The 19,990-nt window shown below is 44.9% G+C and overlaps 1 protein-coding gene across 7 annotated transcripts in view; it reads right to left on the bottom strand.

Annotated features, from left to right (window-relative positions):
* Window positions 1-19,990, bottom strand: part of Snx29 (sorting nexin 29) — a 459,033-nt gene that overhangs the window by 221,024 nt on the left and 218,019 nt on the right. For 5 of the 7 annotated variants that reach the window (XR_012443245.1, XR_012443246.1, XM_074060013.1 and 2 more), the window contains one exon: window positions 12,877-12,983. Coding sequence is in view for 3 of the 7 variants with exons in the window: in XM_074060013.1 (XP_073916114.1) it covers window positions 12,877-12,983 (107 nt within the window). In the remaining 4 variants the exon portion in view is untranslated. Of the gene's footprint in view, window positions 1-12,874; window positions 12,984-19,990 lie in introns of those variants that run through there. The other 2 variants (XR_012443247.1, XR_012443248.1) reach the window with 1 other exon arrangement.

Below are 19,990 nucleotides of genomic sequence, written 5' to 3'. Positions count from 1 at the left end.
AAGCAGCCCAGTCTCTAACACCAGGGGGGCAGTTGCTATGTTATTTCTGGAGAAACCGATCACTCCACTCTCCTAAGCCACAGCAAAGGGAAGGGACACCCACTCATTTTGGAAGCTTTTACTACCAAAGGTAAAAACAATTGCTCAAAAAGACAAAGAGTTAATTTGTCAGCATTTAAACCCAGTTTTCAGCAGAAAGGGAAATCATTCTCCATGTTACATAGTCAGAACTGGGTCAGCCCCACAGAATGAACTGCATTTAGGAGGGAACTAGCTTTCCAAAGCATTCATCTCAGGCACCTGAAAAGGGAGCACCAGATGCCCAGATGTTGGTCTTTGTTGAAACAGTTTTCAAGTTTTTGTAAAACTGCTCTCCCTTCTCCATCTCCTAAAGGGCTATTTTTTCAACCACCTGCAGGGTGTGGGAGAGAACTCAGCAAGACCCACTTTCAATCTCCTTTGCTAAAGAAATTGGATCCTTTGCCAAATGCCAGGCACAGAGTTGCCTGTGTGACCAAGAGAAGTGAGCAAATTGGGAGGTTTTAAAGGTGCCAGGAAGGGGAGAAGAAACTTTTAACAAGCATGTGTCACTGCAAGAGTGGCTGACAGTTTGCTCTGGCAAGGCTGAGCTTTCTGTACTGAGAATGGAAGCCATGAGTCATGCCAAGGAAGCCTGAGGAGACAGGGTATATTCAGCTTCTGCCTTCACCAATTCCAGAGGTAAAATTTACCTTTGTCAACAGAAGCTACAGGAAAAGTAGAATGCTGATGGGAAAAAAATTAGCCACAAAGGAAGCTACAAGAGAGCTGTTTTCTGAAAAATAAAACTAAGAAAACTGTGGGCAACTTGGCCAGCCAAAGTTCTTGGGCTGGTAGGAAGAGGAGGAATGTCCAGGAAATTTAACAGCCTCTCCCACCAAGACTGGTGACAAATCTGAAAAATGCAGGCTCTGAGGAACTGGATGCCAAATAAGACAGGAGGCCAGCTCAAGCTTCTCTGATGGGGTGTAGGTCTCCCCCCCAAAAGGAGCCAATGACCCCACTGTTCATCATCCTGGAAAAGTCAGTTGTGGGCAGGAAGCAATAGAGAACCAAGGTTAGGGGAAGGAAAGCACCTCACCACTGCACTCTGTGGCGTGAGGCCTGAACTCAAAGGCCCAGGAAGGTGCAGAGCAGGTGGTGATGGAAAGCCACAAGGGAAGCAAGTCTGGGCTGCAAAAACAAGGACCTGAATTTACCTCAAAAGGAACTATGTCTCGGCCCTTAGTGCAGGTTAAGGGCAGGCAATCAAGGCCAGCCCTAGGGGACAAGGGAGGGTGCTTTCTATGGCACAGCACAGCCCAGAGCAGCCCAGATTCCTGCACAGACGGGGGACTTCCCTTGCCTTGGAGTAGAAGGGACCAGTCCTTAGAAACCAGGGAGGATTTGCTCTCCCATAGAGCCCATGACAGTAGGAAAGCCCAAGAGAGGAGTAGACCTGGTGTCTATGCTGCATGACAGAGCTCAGGACTGTTCAACTCAGGAGTGACTGTCTATCCCCCATGGGTAATGATACCAGAGGGGTCCCCTCCATAGCATGCACTCCATCCAAGGAGAAGGAAGAAGCAGGAAGTGATGCAATGTGATTCCTTATGTGATCTACAAATGCTGCTTTGGACATGATCATTCCCAGGCTGTAGATGAAGACACCTGAGGCTCACAGAACTGAGGTGACAGGGCCCAAGTACCCATCCTCACATCCTGATCAACCTGAGATGGACCATCATCTCCTGCAATGTGGAATCAAGGTTGTGTTCAATGGAGAGTGGTTACGAGCTTCACGTCTGGAATCTGACCCCAATTCTCCTGTCAATTCCTGATGTCACCTTAAACATCAGTCATCTCAGCATGCCTGCTGAGGCTTCCTCCTCTATAAAATGAGAATGGGTGTTGATATCACCGCAGAATGACTATAGGGTAGAAACAGGAAAAATAACCTGTACAGTGGATATCCGGATAAATTTGAGGGAGCCAGCCAACCAGGGATCTTAGCAGTCTTTAAGACAGACACCTGCAGCTTCCCAGAACAGAATGGCTCAAGATTAACAGACAAAAATGACTCTTTTTGCTTTTATTTTTAATCCACTCAAACAAGCCCCGGAAGTGGATTAAGTAAAAATGTTCGATTTGTTCTTTCTACAGAGCTACTGGATCAAAGCAAGTTATTAGCTGAACTACCTAATTCACTTGATTAATTTGTCTCATAATGAAGTGAGAGAAGCTGGAAGACCTCCAAGTCACTCCTAGTCCAATCTTGAATCTCTTTTAAGCTTCAAGAAAGTCTTCATCTCAGCTAGAAGACAGTGACAAAATGTTCCAGGCAGTGGAAAAAGTGAGCTAGACCTTCAATGAGAGCCGTCACACGTAGTGATGACACCCTGGTAAGCCAGCACAGAGAACAGCAAAGTGGCAGGTCATGGCACTGCCAGAAAAAGTAGAGTCAAAACATCAGCTCCCCTGCTTCTGACCGAGTAACGTGGACTATTCTACTCCACATTCCCAAGCCTCAGTTTTCACACACCTCCACGCCAAGTCTAAGTGAGGATTCAATGACAGGACAACCCCAGCTCAGCACTCACCATGTGGTGGCTGCTTGTTTAGAAGGTATTTATTTTTAAATACAAAGTTAGTTTGTATTTAAATAGCTCAGTCCTTTTTAGGTGAGTGAACCTCTGGTTCCAGGTGGACATTAGCAGCAGCCTCACACATGGCTGGGACAGCTTAGCTAAACCTCTGGTCTTTGCAAATCTAACACCAAGTCACTGTGTTTTGTGTCAGGTTCATGGTAAAAGAGAACAGGTGGGTGGCAGACAGTTTCAGAGCCTTCAAATAAAACAAACAAGAGCATTGTCAGAAGCAAAGTCCCAAGTCTGATGATCATACATCAAGGGCCATTTCTACAGTGACAGGGTACCCCTAGGCAACACTTTTACCAGATATGCCCCAGTCAAACAGCCACAAACTGTGCAAACTGCAAGTCCTACAGCACTGCCCATTAGGACCAAAAGCAAAGCATCTTTAAGAAGCCCATCTTGCACCACTGGCTTGCATGACCAACCTAAATCTTCCTCAAGGGGTTAGAGATGAGTGGCTGGGATTCAGAAAAGAATTTTATCAACGGTGGAGCATTTGTTTATCATTTGATAAACAAATGATATAGTCGGTCTGAACCAAGTTTTCTGTGGCTGCAGTGAAAGGCTACTAAATGACATGCACCATCAGGTGCCAGGTTCATGCTGGGTGCTGGGGCAACATTAGTGAATAGGACAATGCAAAAGGCACCATGTGGAACTTCTAGCAGAGGGAGAAGACATGGGAAAAGAACAAAGACAAGACAGGCAAATATGAAACACCACACAGTCAGGATCAGCACATAGGGATGGGGGGTGGGAAGACATGACACAGGCTGGAAGGAGCCACCAGGGGTAACAGTGCTCAGGAGGGTGGAGGAGTGAGCAGACAAGGTTTCCAGGACAAGATATGAAAGGTGAGAAGTTAGCCAGGGAAAAAGGGGAGGGAAGGGTAGAAACCCACTGGGTAAAGATGTACATTTGAGAAGCTGAGACACGCTCAGAGTGAGGTGAGAAATATGGCTGAAGGCGGCAAAGGGCTTTACATTAACACAAACATGTTGTCTTCAGATGACTCAGGGGCACAGGTGAGCCACTGGAGAAACATGGCCCTGGAAGCCAGACCAGGAGTTTCTCATTCTTCCACCCCATGCCTTGAATTCAACAGGCCCCCCACACAACAGCCTACCCCTCCCACCAGTTCTCATAACGCCATATTGCAAGTGACAAGCTCTTGGTGCTACCAGCAGGCTCTGCTCATCCAGCATTTGGGACAGCCCTGTGCCTTCACCAGGCATATCCACCCTAACAGGATGGCATCTCGTGAACCCCTTCCATCAAGACCAGAGGGCTCCTGCTGGAGGCCCAGAAGTAGCTTCAAGAAGTCACTTCCCGCCTCAAGGAGGAAAGCAATTATAAAACAGGCCCAAAATAATGTGGAACCGCAAAGCTGAAAACCAGCCACTATAATTACAAGTATTTTTATCTGCTGCCCAAAAAGGAGTATAGGATCATTTTCCAAGTGTTTCTCTATGGAAGTTCATCTGTTCGTTCTAAAGTACTCTAGACTTCCAGATTAGAGACAGCACCAGAAATGGGGCCCCCAGAGAAGTGGGAGCCAAACTGAGTGCACAAGGCAAAGCGAGCTGCGCAAAGACCAGGGCCTTGGTACCAATGTTCACTCAGGGCCACGACCACAGGTGAAGTGGTAAACCAGGTGCCCAAAGCTCTATAAGAAAAATGAGATCAAAAGACCAGCAAGGCAAACATTCTGGGAGCAGAGGCACCATTGTCACCTGCAGGTGAGGACACCTGGCTCACATGGAGGGGCCACTGGAAGGCCAGGGAGACAAGTGAAAAAGGAAGAGCTGGCAATAAGGGCACTGCCAAAGTGCATCCTTCTCCTTCTGCCACACTGGACACCTGTGCACAAAGGAATGGGCTGGGGACTTCCGATGAGCTCAAGAGACAGAATGGGCCTGGCATCTGAGCAAGCCCATGGGTTTACATCAATAAGTGTTTACAACAGGACCTGCGTCTGTCAGTTACATTGTCTCACTCTCCACTCTCCCTCCTCATCCCTGCAGCCATCCCAGGGTATGACAAGAGAAGAGCTAGCACTCTGTCACTGCTCTCTGCATTGTGGCTCTCCATAGAGTTCAAAGCTGACCCCAGCCAACAAGGAAGGACAGCTCTTGTTTCTAGCCAGAAACAGAGAGGGCCACAGTGGGCAGGAGAAGGAAAAAGGACTCTGCCAAGGTCAAACCCTGCTTCTACACATGCCAGTGAGCCCTGTGACTATGTCAGGCGACTTATCACTCCAGGTCTCAGTTTCTTCCACTGTCTGTAAAGATCTGTGAATACCAGAAAATTCAAATGATATAATTACACAGTGCCTAGAAACAGAACAGCCCCTCCATTTATGCTGTCATTACCATCAACACCATTGCTTTCATGGAATAAATGTCACTAAATGCAACAAGTCACAGGGTACCAAGCACACAACAGACCTTCAGGAAGCCCTGGGAGAGCAATTCTCCAGGATCAATGACCCAGGTTCCTCCCCTAATAAATCACCAGTAAAGAAGAAAGGGGAGCAGGAAAAAGCCAGCCAGGGAAAGTTACAGACCAGGAGCCTCTGAGATCTACCAGTTAACTGCAACGTGTGGACCTTACTTAGATTCTTATGCACACATTAGTTTAAACTAGAAATCTGAACACTCATCAGATGTTTTAATGATATTAGGGAGTCATTGCTAACTTTCAGGTGAGATATCAGATTTTTCTTTTCCTTTTCTTATCATATTTTTGCTGCACAGGGGGTACATTGTGACATTTACAAAAGCGCTTATGATATATCTTAGTTAGATTCACTCACTCCATCTTTCTCTTTTGTCCACCCATCCTCCCTTAGAATAGTTTCAACAGTTCTCATTTTTTCTTTTCACACATAAGGACATGACATTTCCACCATATTCACCCTCTCACCCCCTTTCCTTATCTCCTTCCCCCTCCCACGGGTACCAACCCACAGAAAGAACCTGTTTGACCTACTGTCCTTTGTTTTTGAAAAAAGACATTTTTGTTTAAATTATCTATACAGAGAGTTTCATTATGATATTTCCATGTATATATGTGAGACATATTCTGAATTAGTTCATCCCCTCCATTTTTCCTGATATTTATTAGCAATATATATATTTTTAAATACTTGGATAAAGTCAGTGTTTTCTTTCGGATTTCCTTCAAAAAGCTATTTGAAGCTGGGGAATGAGAAGAGCACATGGCTGAAGCAGGACTGGCCCTGAGCTGTTAACTGTGGAAGTCAGTGGTGAGCGCAAGGATGCCTGGACACTCTTCTGGAGACTCCAATGTGTAATTGAGGCATTTATTGTTATTGTGGATGCTCCTCTTAGAGCTCAGCTGCATGGGTGGATGGTACTGAAAAGATCAGAGCCTCAACTAAATGAAGCAGGAATGATATCAAACCTGGGCCTTTCATCAAAATACCATGACAGTCTGGGGACAAAGACAGGCTGAGACTGAAGGCTCATACTCTGTTTGGCACATTTCACCCTATTCCACAAGAAAAAGATTTTGAACAATTCCTCAGAGGATTATCCTTGTTGGTAATTCACACTTTAAAGAGAAACACACTATTCTGATAGAAACATGAACCCTAACCAGTCCTCATTCACACATGACAAGCAGTTTCACACTCGGTATTGCTTGTAAACAGCCCTTTTCCCTTCCATGAGATGAGAACTTGGCATTGTGGGATTAAAAACAAACAAAACATCACATTTCTCATCTTGAGCATCAGTTTAACACAGATCTCAGCTCCAAGTCCTTATTCTGAGTCCTTATGCAGAATCCCGCACTTTATTTAAAATACCCACTTCACCTATATGAAAAAGACTCCTGGATACATTAAAAGTGTCAGGACCCGTCGGTGCTAATTTGTGAAGCAAGTGCTGGTGGTACTGCTGTGCCCAAGGTCCCAGCTGCTTGGGGAACTTACATGTTTTATTAAAATGATGATCACATCCACAGTCATCTACAGCATGTGATTATGAATGTATTTTTTACCAGCTTGATGCTTAAGCTTACTTTTCCATTAATAGTAACTCTGCCATTATAATGAGAATAAATGTCGCTAACACACCATTTATTTCACCCATGCGCAAAAATTCAGGGACTAACGACACTTGTACAGCAAATGGTAAGTACCCTATAATTTGAAAAAATCAGTCAACAGTTAGTCGAGCCCTGCCATGGGGAGGGAAGTAAGGTTGTGCTGGCAGGATGAACGGCAGCCCTGCGGTATGAGGCACACAAGACAGGCAGACAGCTGGGTGTGGGCTGCACAGCCAGGCTGGGCAGTTAGAGGCAGTAGGTATGAAGGTCCTGAGCTCTGCTGCACAGTGAACAGAAGAGAAAAAGGAAGAGAAACAGCAGCTACTGATCTTGCATGCACAAAAGGCTTCTTAGAAGTCAGAGCACTTTTGTGGTGAGTCAGAGAAACAGATTCTGTTTTTGTTTGAATCTTTTTTGTGGTGGAATGGGGGCTATTGTTTTTGCATGTAACCCAGGCTCCCTGGCCTTGAACTGGTAATCCTCCTGCCTCCACCTCCAGAGCCTGGGATTACAAGCATATGGCACCATGCCCACCTGAGAAACAGATTCTAACTCAAGCTAAAATACAATTTACTACCAAAAGTTAGAAAAGACGGGAAATCTGGCTCAGAGAAGAAACTAGAACCAGGCTAGCTCTGGCAATGGAACCAGGATAGCTTGGGATCGATGGAAGAGTCTCACAGATTAACTACAATTGGTCCACTGATCCAGTGCTTATTGCTACTTGCTACTGAGCAAAGGACCTCCCAACCATTGCTGAATTCTTGTCAAATATTCATACAGCTGCCAAAAAAGAGGCAAAGTGCTTAGAATTACTGTCCCACAAGACAGCGGGCAACAGGGGAGGAGCCCTCCAGAGGAAACTGGGACGGGGGGAAATGCAGGCATGTCGACAACCCCCATCTGCTCCAGGTTCAACTTGGGTTCTCATCCTTAGTCTCCAGTACAAACCCATAGTAGCTTTTATTAGCTGTATTCCACTGAGAACCTGGGGCTTAGAGAGGCTAGGGGGCCTGCCCAGGGACACGGTAGGAAGTGGCAAACTAAATGTCAGTCTGACATTGGTAGCACATGCCCTCTAAGCCACCAGGCTGTACAAGGCAGTGGCAAAGAGATGCAGGATCAAAATCCAAATGTCACCAATATTTTATACTTTTTTCAAGCTAACCAGCAGGACAGGATGGAAAACTGTCTAAGGACTAGAGGGTGGCTCAACTGGTAGAGCACCTGTCTAGCAAGCACAACACCCCGAGTTCAAAACCCAATACCGCCAAAAGAAAAAAAATGGGAAATTCTCTGGAGATGAGGCTAAACCAAAGAAACTGTACTTAAAAGAGACAAAGAAGAGTCTTTGCTCCCATTTCCTACATGAGGGCAGGAAATGTTTCTCTCTCTTTTTCTCTACACCCCCAATATGTCTGTACTTTATCCTGTTACACTAAAATAAATCCTTGCTAAAACTTTCAAAAAAAAAAAGAGTAAAAGAAGCAAAAGTCTTAGATCTGTCTCGGATGTGCCTGATATGTTTCATCTTCAAAATCCTTGGTGAGAACAAATCCATCTCTTCTGATGTCTTAGATCTTCAAGAGGGATGGGAAGTTTACAAAAGAATTTCTAAGCATCACCAGTGTGATCCCAGAAAAGGAGGGAGGAGCTATCTGAAGAGGCTATGGTTAAGGGCTGACCTCAGCAGAACTGCCTTGGAAGACACAGCTCCATGTCCTGTACGATGGCTCCACCTCCACACTTCAGCCCTCTCCCTCACCATCACAGGGGTGGACCCACCTCATCCGGGTCATGGCCACTCCCTGCAAATACTGCCTCACAAATCTCTGCAAAAGTAGGCCCAGCCCTGGGGTAATGAAGAGCTGGTGCCACCCACAGATGAAACATCGATGACTATGCCACCAGTGTCATTTGCAGCCAAGAAAGAAGGTCAGTAGGGAAATAAATACCACTAACGGAATGCCTCTGCCTCAGCCTCACATCTTCTTGGCTCCTCTCCTAGAACTCACAACTTTGCTGCTCGCAGGGCGGGAGAAGCCACAGAGGAGAGAGGAAGCCAAAGGCTGGACACTCACTATGAAGCTGTTCAGCAAATGTCCTCCATGAGCCGGTTCTGTCTACCAGTGTCCTCTCCATACTCTCCAAGCTCAGCCTCCCCTAAAACTAAGTCCCAAGAGGAAGTGTGCCCCTTCCACAGAACCTGTCTCCTTTTCCTCTTCCTAATTCTTTCTATCGTGACACTCTGGGCCATGTCTGGGACTTCTCCTGATGGCCTATTAACCTTCCCAATCTGGGGCTCCAGGACTCACATTTACCATCCTGTCAGCATGTCACCAAACAATTGAGTCCCTGCAACTGACTGCCACTCTATTCAATGTTCATCAAGCTCCACCATACACTGGTGCCACAGCAGGTGATGAAGGCACAATGCTTCCTCCTGGGCAGGTTGCTAAACATCTGAAAACACCATCTGTGAGCTGAGAAGAGCAGTGGCATCTCCTCACCTGGCCCACATCGGAAGCCAACTGCTAGGATCACAGTGGCCACCACATTACCAAGATTTCCACCTGCTGGATTAGTCTACCCTTGCCAGATTTCTTCTTTCCTTCTTATTTGCCAAAATTCAAATCACTGGGGTTCAGGACCAATCTGTTTTGGGCTTTTGTTTGTTTTCCAGGGCTAAGGACAGAAAGAACCCACAGCCTCACACACACTAGATCACTGCTATGTTCTGCTCTGAGCCCCAGAAGAATCTTTTCATCTCTAGTCCTTGGCACGTGATGCTCACCCACTATTAACAAAGGACTTCTGTTGTTTCTATGTTCTGGGCTGTTCATACACTAGATTCTAGGCCACCAAGAACAAAGGTATTGTGTGTGTGCAGATGGGGGAGGTGGCTTTCATACTTCAAAGACAGACACCTAGGGAAAGCATGTTTGGGAACTCCCTCTATGTTGGGCTGAATCGTCACATTAGGATATTCCACATGGCCTTCTTATGTCAAATACAGTCTCTCTGCCCTTTGCCTTTCAGAAATGAATGAGCCTGCATCAGCTCCCACCACACTCTTCATTCCTCCGCTCCCACAAGTGCTCATTACTCTCTGGGTACAAATCAAGCCATTATCAACATGACAGAGAACATCGCAGAGAACCTGTGAGCCCTCAATTCATGCGCACACAAAGGGCTCAGCAAACACCCTGGCGTCATGAGATGCTCATGCCATGCACAGGTGAAAGAATGCTGACAGAACTTCACTCTGTAACCACAGAGGAGGGGACTCAACCTGGGGTGGTAAACTCCCAGCCCCCTGAAAGGAGCCAACGGCCCTACTGCTCATAGGCAAAGAACCCCAAAAGGAAGAAAGGGAAGTGCCAGGCTGACCCTGGACCACTGGCTCTGTATCTGGGGGTTCATCGTGAACTCTGACAGCTAACATGAACACCAAGGCAAGAAGTCCAGCCGCAACTTCCCATGTGACTCCATCTCCATCTCCGACAAGCAGCTAAAGGAAGCACAGAGAAAGGAGATTTTCACGTGGACAAACTAGGTGATGACACGGCCACAACCTCTCCCACAGCATTCCTCTCTGCTCCTCCAGCCTCCCACCTCCTTCCCTGCACAGGGCCTTTGTCCTTGCTGCTCCCTGTGTAGAAAGTAGGCACCTAGCAAACTGTGAGTGAACCAACCCCAGCCACTGGCCCACCATGAGTGAACACAGCTTGGGTCAGCCAGCCCAGGGCTATCTTCTCAGGCCTGTGAGCTGGCCTTCCACCTGGAGGAATCAAAGGCATCACTGTCAGGCTCAATGGACATCAGGGAGACAGGCATCTTCTTGAACCAACCCCAGCGTGACAAAGTCCTCACCAGCACACCTCTTCCCCTGGGTCTTGGAGACAGAACCATGCACCATTCTCTCTCTCCTAGCCCTTCATTCAGTCAATGCAATGACACAGCCCTTGTCCAGGAGAACTTAGCAACAAGTGCAGTCAAGGGTCATTTGCCAAAAAACAGCTCCTGAGAATACGGAGATGGACAGGACAGTCTCTGCCTTCCAGGGACTTGGGGTCCACTGGGGACAGACACATAGGCATAATGTTCCTTAGGGGAGAGCTCTGTTTCCCATTCCACCAGTGTTTTCCAGGCAGGAGCTGGTAGTCTGGTACTCAGGCACTGTCATCAACCAACACCAAGTCTCATAGCCCCATCAAATGAGCCTTAAAAGAGGACAAAGTAGGGGCAAAGGTCATGTAGAACTAGACAGTTGCCCTGGTCACCAGGACTCCCCAGCCTGGTTTCTGATTCCTCCCTACCAGCCTGATTTGCTATAGGCAGGAGCTCACCTCCCCTTGGGCTCACCTGTATTAGAACTCAAGTTACTTCTAATGTCATCTCCCTTCTTTAGAGTTCACTTAGAAACCAGGAAACCTACACCATTAGAATGGAAGTCCAACGGGAGGTGTGGCTCAAGTAGTAGAGCACCTGCCTAGCAAAAAGAGCCCCTGAATTCAAACTCCAGTACCACAAATTTAAAAAAAAGTTAAGAATGGAAGCCTAAACCAGGAATGAGCTCAGGGGGTACCCTTCCAAAGCTCTGCCTCTGAAACCCATCCCCAGCTCAGCTCAGGCATGGCTCCATAATAATTAGTGGGCACTTCTGGTCATACATATAAAATTGACTCACTGTAGGAGATTGAGAGAAAGTGCTACCAGTATACTTGTACACATCTATTGTATATGTGTGCATACTAATACAATACTACTACCAAGTGACCACTATAACATATGAGCTCCCCAGCTTTATGACTAAGGGTGTAGGATGATAATCATAACAAAGAAGTATCTTTAGCTTTATTTATCAAGAATATTTTTATCAAGGCCAGGCATGCAGGTACACACCTGTAATCTCAGCTATTCAGGAGCTAGAAGTAAGAGGATCACAGTTAGAGCCCAACCTGGGCAAAAGCATGAAACCCTGTCTGAAAAATAAGCAGAAAGGGCTAAGGACATACCTCAAGTATTAGAGTGCTAACCTACCAAGTGCGGGGCCCTAAATTCAATCTCCACTACTACAAAAAAAAAAAATAAAAACCTTTATCAAGTGTCAATGACAAACATTATCAAGTAACTCTTTGTTACCTATCAGGATAAACATCTGGTTTTTCTCTTTTAACCTATCAGTGAGATGACTTACATAGATGAATTTCCCTAGCATTAAACTAACCTTTAAATCCCAAATAAACTCTACTTTTTTTTTTAGTACTGAGGATTGAACTCTGGTTTTCTCACATACTATGCAGTCACTCTATCACTGAGCTGCATTTCTATCTCTTTTTTAAAATTTTGAGACAGTCTCACTAAACCTCCCAGGCTGGCCCTGCCTCAGGCTCCTGAGTAGCAGGGATTACAGACATGTGCTTTTACATGCATTGTCCCTTTAATATGCAACTGACTTTGGGAATATTTCTAGAACTTTTATTTATCTATGCCCAATGACTCAAGTGTATGGTTGTATAGTTTTATTTTTTATGCTATCTTGGTTAGGTTTTTTTCTATCAGGGTAATACATAGATAAAGATAAACATTAAAAAATGCTTTAAGGAACTATGAACTACAAAGGGCTCTTTGTAGCTTCTTGGAAGGATTCCTGGAAATCACCATATAACTGTAGTGGCCTGCTGCCTCCTGAGGAAGCAATCTTCGGTTACTTTTACAGCCTTCTTCCACAGTTTTTTGGTTCCTCCAGACAGTCAGCCCCATTTTCAATTTATAACAAAGGCCATCCTAGACAACCACAGTCCCTAGACAACAGTCCATCTTACCACAGTTGCACACTTAGGAGTGTTAACTCTGCAAATCTGAGGACACATTTTTTTCACCCTCGGTGTTACCTATGCTTCCTGTCTTATTTCTTTACCATAAGTGCCAGATGTTTATAACTAAGTCATATTTTTAAAGACCCAATTCCTCCTTTTCTTATCAAGTACACTGATTCTTTTTGCATTTTGTTGTTGGATTGTTTTGCTGAAGTCCCTGTTTGAGTAGGCTGGACCTTCCCTGGAGTCCCCAGAGTGAGGGCACTAGGAGCCACGATGGTGTACACAGCCCTCCCGGGAGGCCTTACCTCAATGAGCTTTCTTTCATAGGAGCTCGCGAGCTCTTCAGCAATTTCTCCAGGCTTCTGTTCGGGGACTGTAACTTCTCCATCAACATTCCAAAGATTTGGCACAACTTCAGGAAAAGAAAAACACTCCGTAAGTATTTTAACACCAATCGAAAATTGCTTTCCCACTTTAAGAAAAAACTCTTCCTTTCCAAGAAGAAACTCTTCCTTTGCTTCTCCAGAGAGATGGATCTTTGTAAGAAAAAAAAAAATCACAATCACTAATTAAGTCAACACTGTGACAGCCTCGAACAAGACAATAGAATGTGCGGTGCTGAGTGATGCTTTGAAACTATGAGACCCATCAGGACGGCTGCACGGGGCCCGGGAATGAGCTCGCTACTCCTTCCCCTTTGGCAGCACGAAAGCCACACTTGCACATCTCACACTGGCCAAATTCCTTTTTCTCCAGGACACAGTTATCCAGGAGGAGGTGCCTATAGCCTGATGTGGAACGGTAATCAGGGCCGGCTACACATAGAATGTTCTTGGGAGGCCAGCAAGGCAGTCTCAGAAAAAAACAAAACCATCACATCAAGGCAGCACAAGGCCACAATCCAGGAGACTGGCCCTGGGTCAGAGTGCACATAGCCCTGCAGGCACCTGCACAGCTTCCACTACCAAGCACACTTCATGCATGCAATCTTCGTACAGAGGTGCAAGGACAGAAAAACAGAATGAGCCATACGTTTCTGAGAAATGCAAGAGATAAGTGCAGGAAAAAACTCCTCCACCAGCAGCCAGGACAAGACCTACTGTGTGTTTCAAAATCATGGCTCAGCTTATTCCACATTTTGGCTATTGTGAACAGAGCTGCAATGAACACAGGTGTGCAGGTGTCTCTTTTATATATGGATTCACACTCCTTAGGATATATGACCAAGAGTGGCATGGCAGGGTCATAGGTAGGTCTGTTTTTAGTTTTCTCAGGAACCTCAATGCTGATTTCCATAGTGGTTGCAACCAATTATTCAGCCATTAAGAAAAAATTGGGGAGGGGGCAGGGTAGAGAAATGACCCAAACAATGTATGCACATGTGAATAAATGAACAAATAAATAAATAGTTAAAAAATAAAATAAAATAAACTCAAAAAGAAAAAACTGTTTTTATGTCATTTGCTGAAAAATGGGTGGAGAGATCGTGATGTTGAATGAAGTAAGCCAAGTTCAAAATATCACATGTTCTGACTCATTTGTGAAACCTGCTCCTAAAGTGGTGGTGGTGGTGGTGGTGATAATGGGACATGAATGTGAAAGGGGGATGGTCTGGGGGAATCAACAAGAGGGTGGAGAGGGAAAGGAAAATATACTGAGGTGGGGAGATCACAATACACTGCATGTATGTGTTCAAAGACATCATAATGAACTGTAAAAGGGAGGAGAGGGGGAATGTGAAGATAATAGAGGGGGTAAACTTATTCCCTTATGCATGTATGGCATTATCACAATGAAACCTGCTGGTATTATTGTGTGCTAATTCAAAATATAATAAAACTATTTAAAAAAAATCTGTGGATCAGCCTCAACTTAAACAACTATGCACTCTACAAGCTAAACTTCCTATGGTTCTAAGAGATGAAACTCCTGGATGTAAATGACAACCACCTGGCTAGCCACCTGGTGACTGGGAGGAAGTAAAAGTGAGGAAGGCTGAGTGACACTGGGAGCACTGGGGGCAACCATGCCTGATGTGACCTGCGGCTCTGTTTCCAGCAGCCATGACTAAGCCTCCATAAGGTCACAGTGGGCCCCCAGTGACAGCAGGAATGTGCCACATAAACCCCAGGTTGTTTCCATCACAGCGGCTTACAGCGACTATTCCAGCCACTGCAGAGAGCTATCTGTCACAACCTAACATCTGGAAGTTATTTACAGAATAAGTTTAAAGGACTTCCAGTGAAAGATAGAGCACATTCATTTACATTCATCCGTATCCTCTCAAAATCCCATTGAAATATCAATTTATTTTTTAAATCACCCTTAAGGAAAAAAGAGAATTACACAGAAAATTATAGAAGCTCAGAACCTAGTAGGTAACTGGTAAGGATCTCAATGCTAGATAGAAGAAGGCAACACCAAAATATGATCTGATTAAAACAAAATGGCTCACAGAAGGCTGACACACTCCCAGCGTAACATACCCTGGAAATGAGAGACATACGAGGCTAAAAACCCACGGAAGAGAGCCAAAGGGTTAAAAAATCTGTTTAAGAAGCAATCGGTATCTTACCTATCCTCACCCCTCCCTTGTGTGCTCTCGCTTTTATCATGTGCTCAAAGTCCAATCCCATTGTTGTGTTTGCCCTTGATCTAATGTCCACATATGAGGGAGAACATACGATTTTTGGTCTTTTGGGCCAGGCTAACCTCACTCAGAATGATATTCTCCAATTCCATCCATTTACCAGCGAATGATAACATTTTGTTCTTCTTCATGGCTGTATAAAATTCCATTGTGTATAGATACCACATTTTCTTAATCCATTTGTCAGTGGTGGGGCATCTTGGCTGTTTCCATAACTTGGCTATTGTGAATAGTGCCGTAATAAACATGGGTGTGCAGGTGCCTCTGGAGTAACCTGTGTCACAGTCTTTTGGGTATATCCCCAAGGGTGGTATTGCTGGATCAAATGGTAGATCAATGTTTAGCTTTTTGAGTAGACACCTAAAAAAATTAGCTAGCATTTGTTGCCCTTAACGCAGAGAAACTAAAGCAGACACCTTAAAACTGAGGCCAATAGGAAAAGGGGACCAGGAACTAGAGAAAAGGGTAGATCAAAAAGAATTAACCTAGAAGGTAACACACACGCACAGGAAATTAATGTGAGTCAACTTCCTGTATAGCTATCCTTATCTCAACCAGCAAAAACCCCTGTTCCTTTCTATTATTGCTTATACTCTCTCTTCAACAAAATTAGAGATAAGGGCAAAATAGTTTCTGCTGGGTATTGAGGGGGTGGGGGGGAGAGGGAGGGGGCGGAATGGGTGGTAAGGGAGGGGGTGGGGGCAGGGGGGAGAAATGACCCAAGCCTTGTATGCACATATGAATAATAAAATAAAAAAATAAATTAAAAAAAAAGAAGCAATCGGCCTACAATCCCAGCAATTGGAAGACTGAGGCAGGAAGGTTGAGAGTTCAAGGTCATCTGGGCTACATAGCGAGATCCTGCCACAAAAACGAAGAGGGAAGGAGGGAGGACGATGGATTGTCCTGGGACTCTAACCAGTCTAAGAGAAGAGACCTAAGGAGATGACATGTGGCTCTCCTGTGGTACGGTACAGTCAGACAGTTCCACCAAGGGGCCCAAAGCAAATCTTTCCAGAGCTTCTTACCAACTTTTAGTATCCTGTTCTAACATCTGTGTCGACAGCCAGAAATCGCCTAACATTTGAGACAAGCACCTCTGATGAAAGAAAGAACAGGGGTGAAGAGAGAAAGAGAGAGGTACAACTGTGAGAAGGACTGACTACTGAGGAAAACTTCAAACACAAACCATCAGTGATATTCCCAGAGACAGTGAGAGAAGATGATGTAGCCATAAAACAAAAGGGAGACATTTTAAAAGAAGAAAGAAAATACACAAGCAGCAAAACACACACAAACACACACACACACACACACACACACACACAAACAGCTATGACAGCAAAACTAGACTGAATATAAGGGAAAAGGGTAAGAAATTTTCCAGAAAATAGAGGCAAAAGATAACCAAATGGGAAATAAGAAATGTTTTTTAAAAAAAGGAAATAGAACTATAAGTATGAGGAGAAGAGCTCAAGAAAGGGAAGAAGTTAATGCAGGAACAGGAATTCAGAGGCCCCATTGGGGAATTTCCCAGAACCTAAAACAATTATCAAGATCTGAAGAGCTCAACTCGCACCCAGCACAAGGGGGAAAAGAAAGGCACAAACTCGAACTTCAGAACACAGAGGGCACAGAAAGAGGCAACAATCTTCTGAAATGGGAGGAGGGTAGAAAGTTAGACTCAATGAATTTCTAAAAGCTATAAGTAAACTAGAAAACAATGAAGGAAAACCTTCAAAGTCCTGAGGGAAAAGTATTTCTCACATAGAATAATAGACAGAGCCACGGAGAAGCTGGATGAAGTCATTTCTAGACTCACTGCCCACTAAAAGAAGGGAAGAAATGCAGGAATAGTAAAATACAGGTTCCAAGATATTAAGACTCTAACACAAAAGTGAGTCAGAGAATTATTCACAAAATTCAAAAAGCAGAAACAACTCAAATAACCATCAGCTGATGAGTGAATGAACAAAGGTACCTTATCTACAGGGTGGAATATTATCTGGCCATAAAAGGGAATGGGGGCTGGTTCATGCTACAACACGGACAAACCTTGAAAGCATTATGCACAGTGCAAGAAGCCAGACACAAAAGGCCACACACTATAGGAAAGACATGAAATGGGCAGAGCAAGATTACTCGCTCAGGGACATGGGAAGGAGGGATGAGGAGTGACTGCTGGTAGGTATGCGTTGTTATCTGGGATGATAGTGAAATGTTCTATAAGTAGTGGTGAGATACAACTTGGTGAGTGTAATAAAAACAGCTGAACCATGTACTCGAAAATGGCAAACCGTACGGTATACGAATTAAATCTCAAAACTGGTGCTGGGCATGGTGGTGCATTGTTACAATCCTAGCACTTGGGAGGCTGAGACAGGAGGTTCATAAGTTCAAGGCCACCATGGACTACACAGAGCGCTCAAGACTAGCCCAGGCAACATACCAAGAGTCTGCTTCAAAAAAAAATTATTTAAAAAACAAAAATGTAAGTCAGAGGGTATTAGTTCACAAAGCAACCAGGCTCCTAGAGAGGGTCAGCAGAGGACACCAGGAGCACCAGCTTCAGGACACAAGTGACAGTACCCTGAAGTGCTTAATGCATTAAGAGGATGTCTACTTCAAAGGGGGAACTTAAGAGTTGAATACAGAGTACCAATCCAAAAAAAAAGAAAAAGGCAAACACCAACTCCAGTGAAACCAAAAGGTTATGCAGGAAAATGATCACGTGACTGATGGCACCACATTCTCAGAGTCATAAGAACATAATTGCTGAATGCTGATGTGACCATGTCAGAGGTAGGAGGGGGTGGAGTGTGTGTGTGTGTGTGCTGTTGCAGGGTTGGAGGAGGCAAAGAGTTAACCTTCTTCCACAGTGAGAAACCAATAAGGCCTGCAACCAACTGAAAAACTAGAGTGGCAACCAAATTGTTCACAGATACTGGAGCAACTACTGAAAGACATTTTTGAAAGTTTCAAATAGGTGTTTTGGGGGAAGGAGAAAGTAGTAGATGGTGGTGGCCAGAGGCCTAGTATCTTAATAGTAAAGCTAAGAAAACCAATGATTTTTTTTTTAAATAACCATGTGCCTAGAAAATTTTGATTTAAAAACACAAACTAAATTCTTGTAAACTATACTAATCAGAATTTGAGGATGCTACATTTACAAATGAGACTTAAAACAGAGAAGACATAAACAGAGCTAATGGTGCAGCTCAGTGGTAAGCACAAGGCCCTGGGTTCCATCCTCAGCATCACATAAAAATAAATCAATCAATAAAGAGCAGTAGCGGCAGAGCAACCAGGACAGAAGGACCTTGGCAAGCACACCACACTGAAGGTGCTAGTATGTACCCAAACATGTAACAGTCCTAGTTAGCCTGGCTTGCCAAACGACCCTCTAGTATTTACCTGGCCCAGGTGCCTCCCTGCATAAGGGGACCTAGCCCTCAGAAGACATAGTCATCCCATGTGCTGCATGTGTCTGCACATCTCAACAGCCAAGCTGCCGGTCTTCTGCCCTCTAGGCACCAGACGCTCCAGGAGTGCACTTACAAAGAATCAGCAATACCCCTCTCTAGAGGAGGCAGACACAAAGATCAGCTTTTCTGACCTGCAAGGCTGGGGACAAACTCTGGACAGCCTTGAGTTATAGAAGGGCTCTTAGAAAACTCTCTGGCCTCCTGCTGGCCTGGCTTAGCATTGCAACTTTAAAAAGCATGCCAGCCATCTTGATACTACGTATGAAAGAACATTAATGAAAACCAATTCCACCTGTGTCATACTTTTCCCATCGGTGGGCAGCCTCAAAGATGGCCCCTAATGACCTCGTTACCTCGTAGTCACATTCCCATGTGATCTCCACCTGTGAGGATGAGCTGTACTTAATGACTCACCCCCAGTGAAAAGAATATGGCAGAAGTGATGACTTTGGAGACGGTTACAAACTGACGGTGGCTTCTGTCTGTGATGGTCTCCCTGGCTGCTGTCTTGTGAGGTACCTTATGGTGAGAACCATGCAGCAAGGAACTGACGTATCCAGTCCCTCACCTGCAAAGCCCCAAGGTCTGTTACCAGCCACATGAGCAGCGTGGACTCTCCTGAGCCTTGGAATGAGGACCACAGGCTCAGCTGATACCCTGACAGGGCTGAGCCACACAAATTGAGATGGTGTTTGTTGGTTTAAGCATCTAAGCGCTGGAATCATTTGTTACATAGCAGTGGGTTAACTTATACAGCTTCTTAAACCATTCAACAGAGGCTTCTGGACAGACTACTTCAGACCATGGACTTAGGCAGACTTCGTCAAGATGGTCCTGAATAGCCAACAGCTAAAAAACAGAAAACTAAGTAACTGACTTGCCTGATGTGTCACTATAGCTTGGGGACTCATATTTACCTAGTGAGGGAGCAATTTATTAGGTTAATCACCTGTCACCTCTCTACTGCCAAGGATGAATATGTGACAAGGTGAGGCTAAGGCTGTCCAAGTACAATACCTGCTTTGTTTATTTTCAAGTCAAGATGACTTCCTTAGCCTTGAGTAAACAAACATTCAAGCACTCAACAAAGTCTGAGTAATGTCAAGTGGTTTGAGAGCCAAAAATAACAGCTTATGACACTGTTCTACATTCTTCACACAACACTCAGTAAACCAATCAGCAAGGAGAAGATGTAGGAAGACTGCATTTTGCATGTCAAACCTAAATAATCCATGTAAATACTTGTGACTGAACCTTTTCAGCTTTCCTGGGGGTGAGTTGCTG

The sequence above is a fragment of the Castor canadensis genome, chromosome 17 (genome assembly GCF_047511655.1).
Source record: "Castor canadensis chromosome 17, mCasCan1.hap1v2, whole genome shotgun sequence".
NCBI classification, from domain to species: domain Eukaryota; kingdom Metazoa; phylum Chordata; class Mammalia; order Rodentia; family Castoridae; genus Castor; species Castor canadensis.
This window is presented reverse-complemented; position numbering and strand designations above follow the sequence as displayed.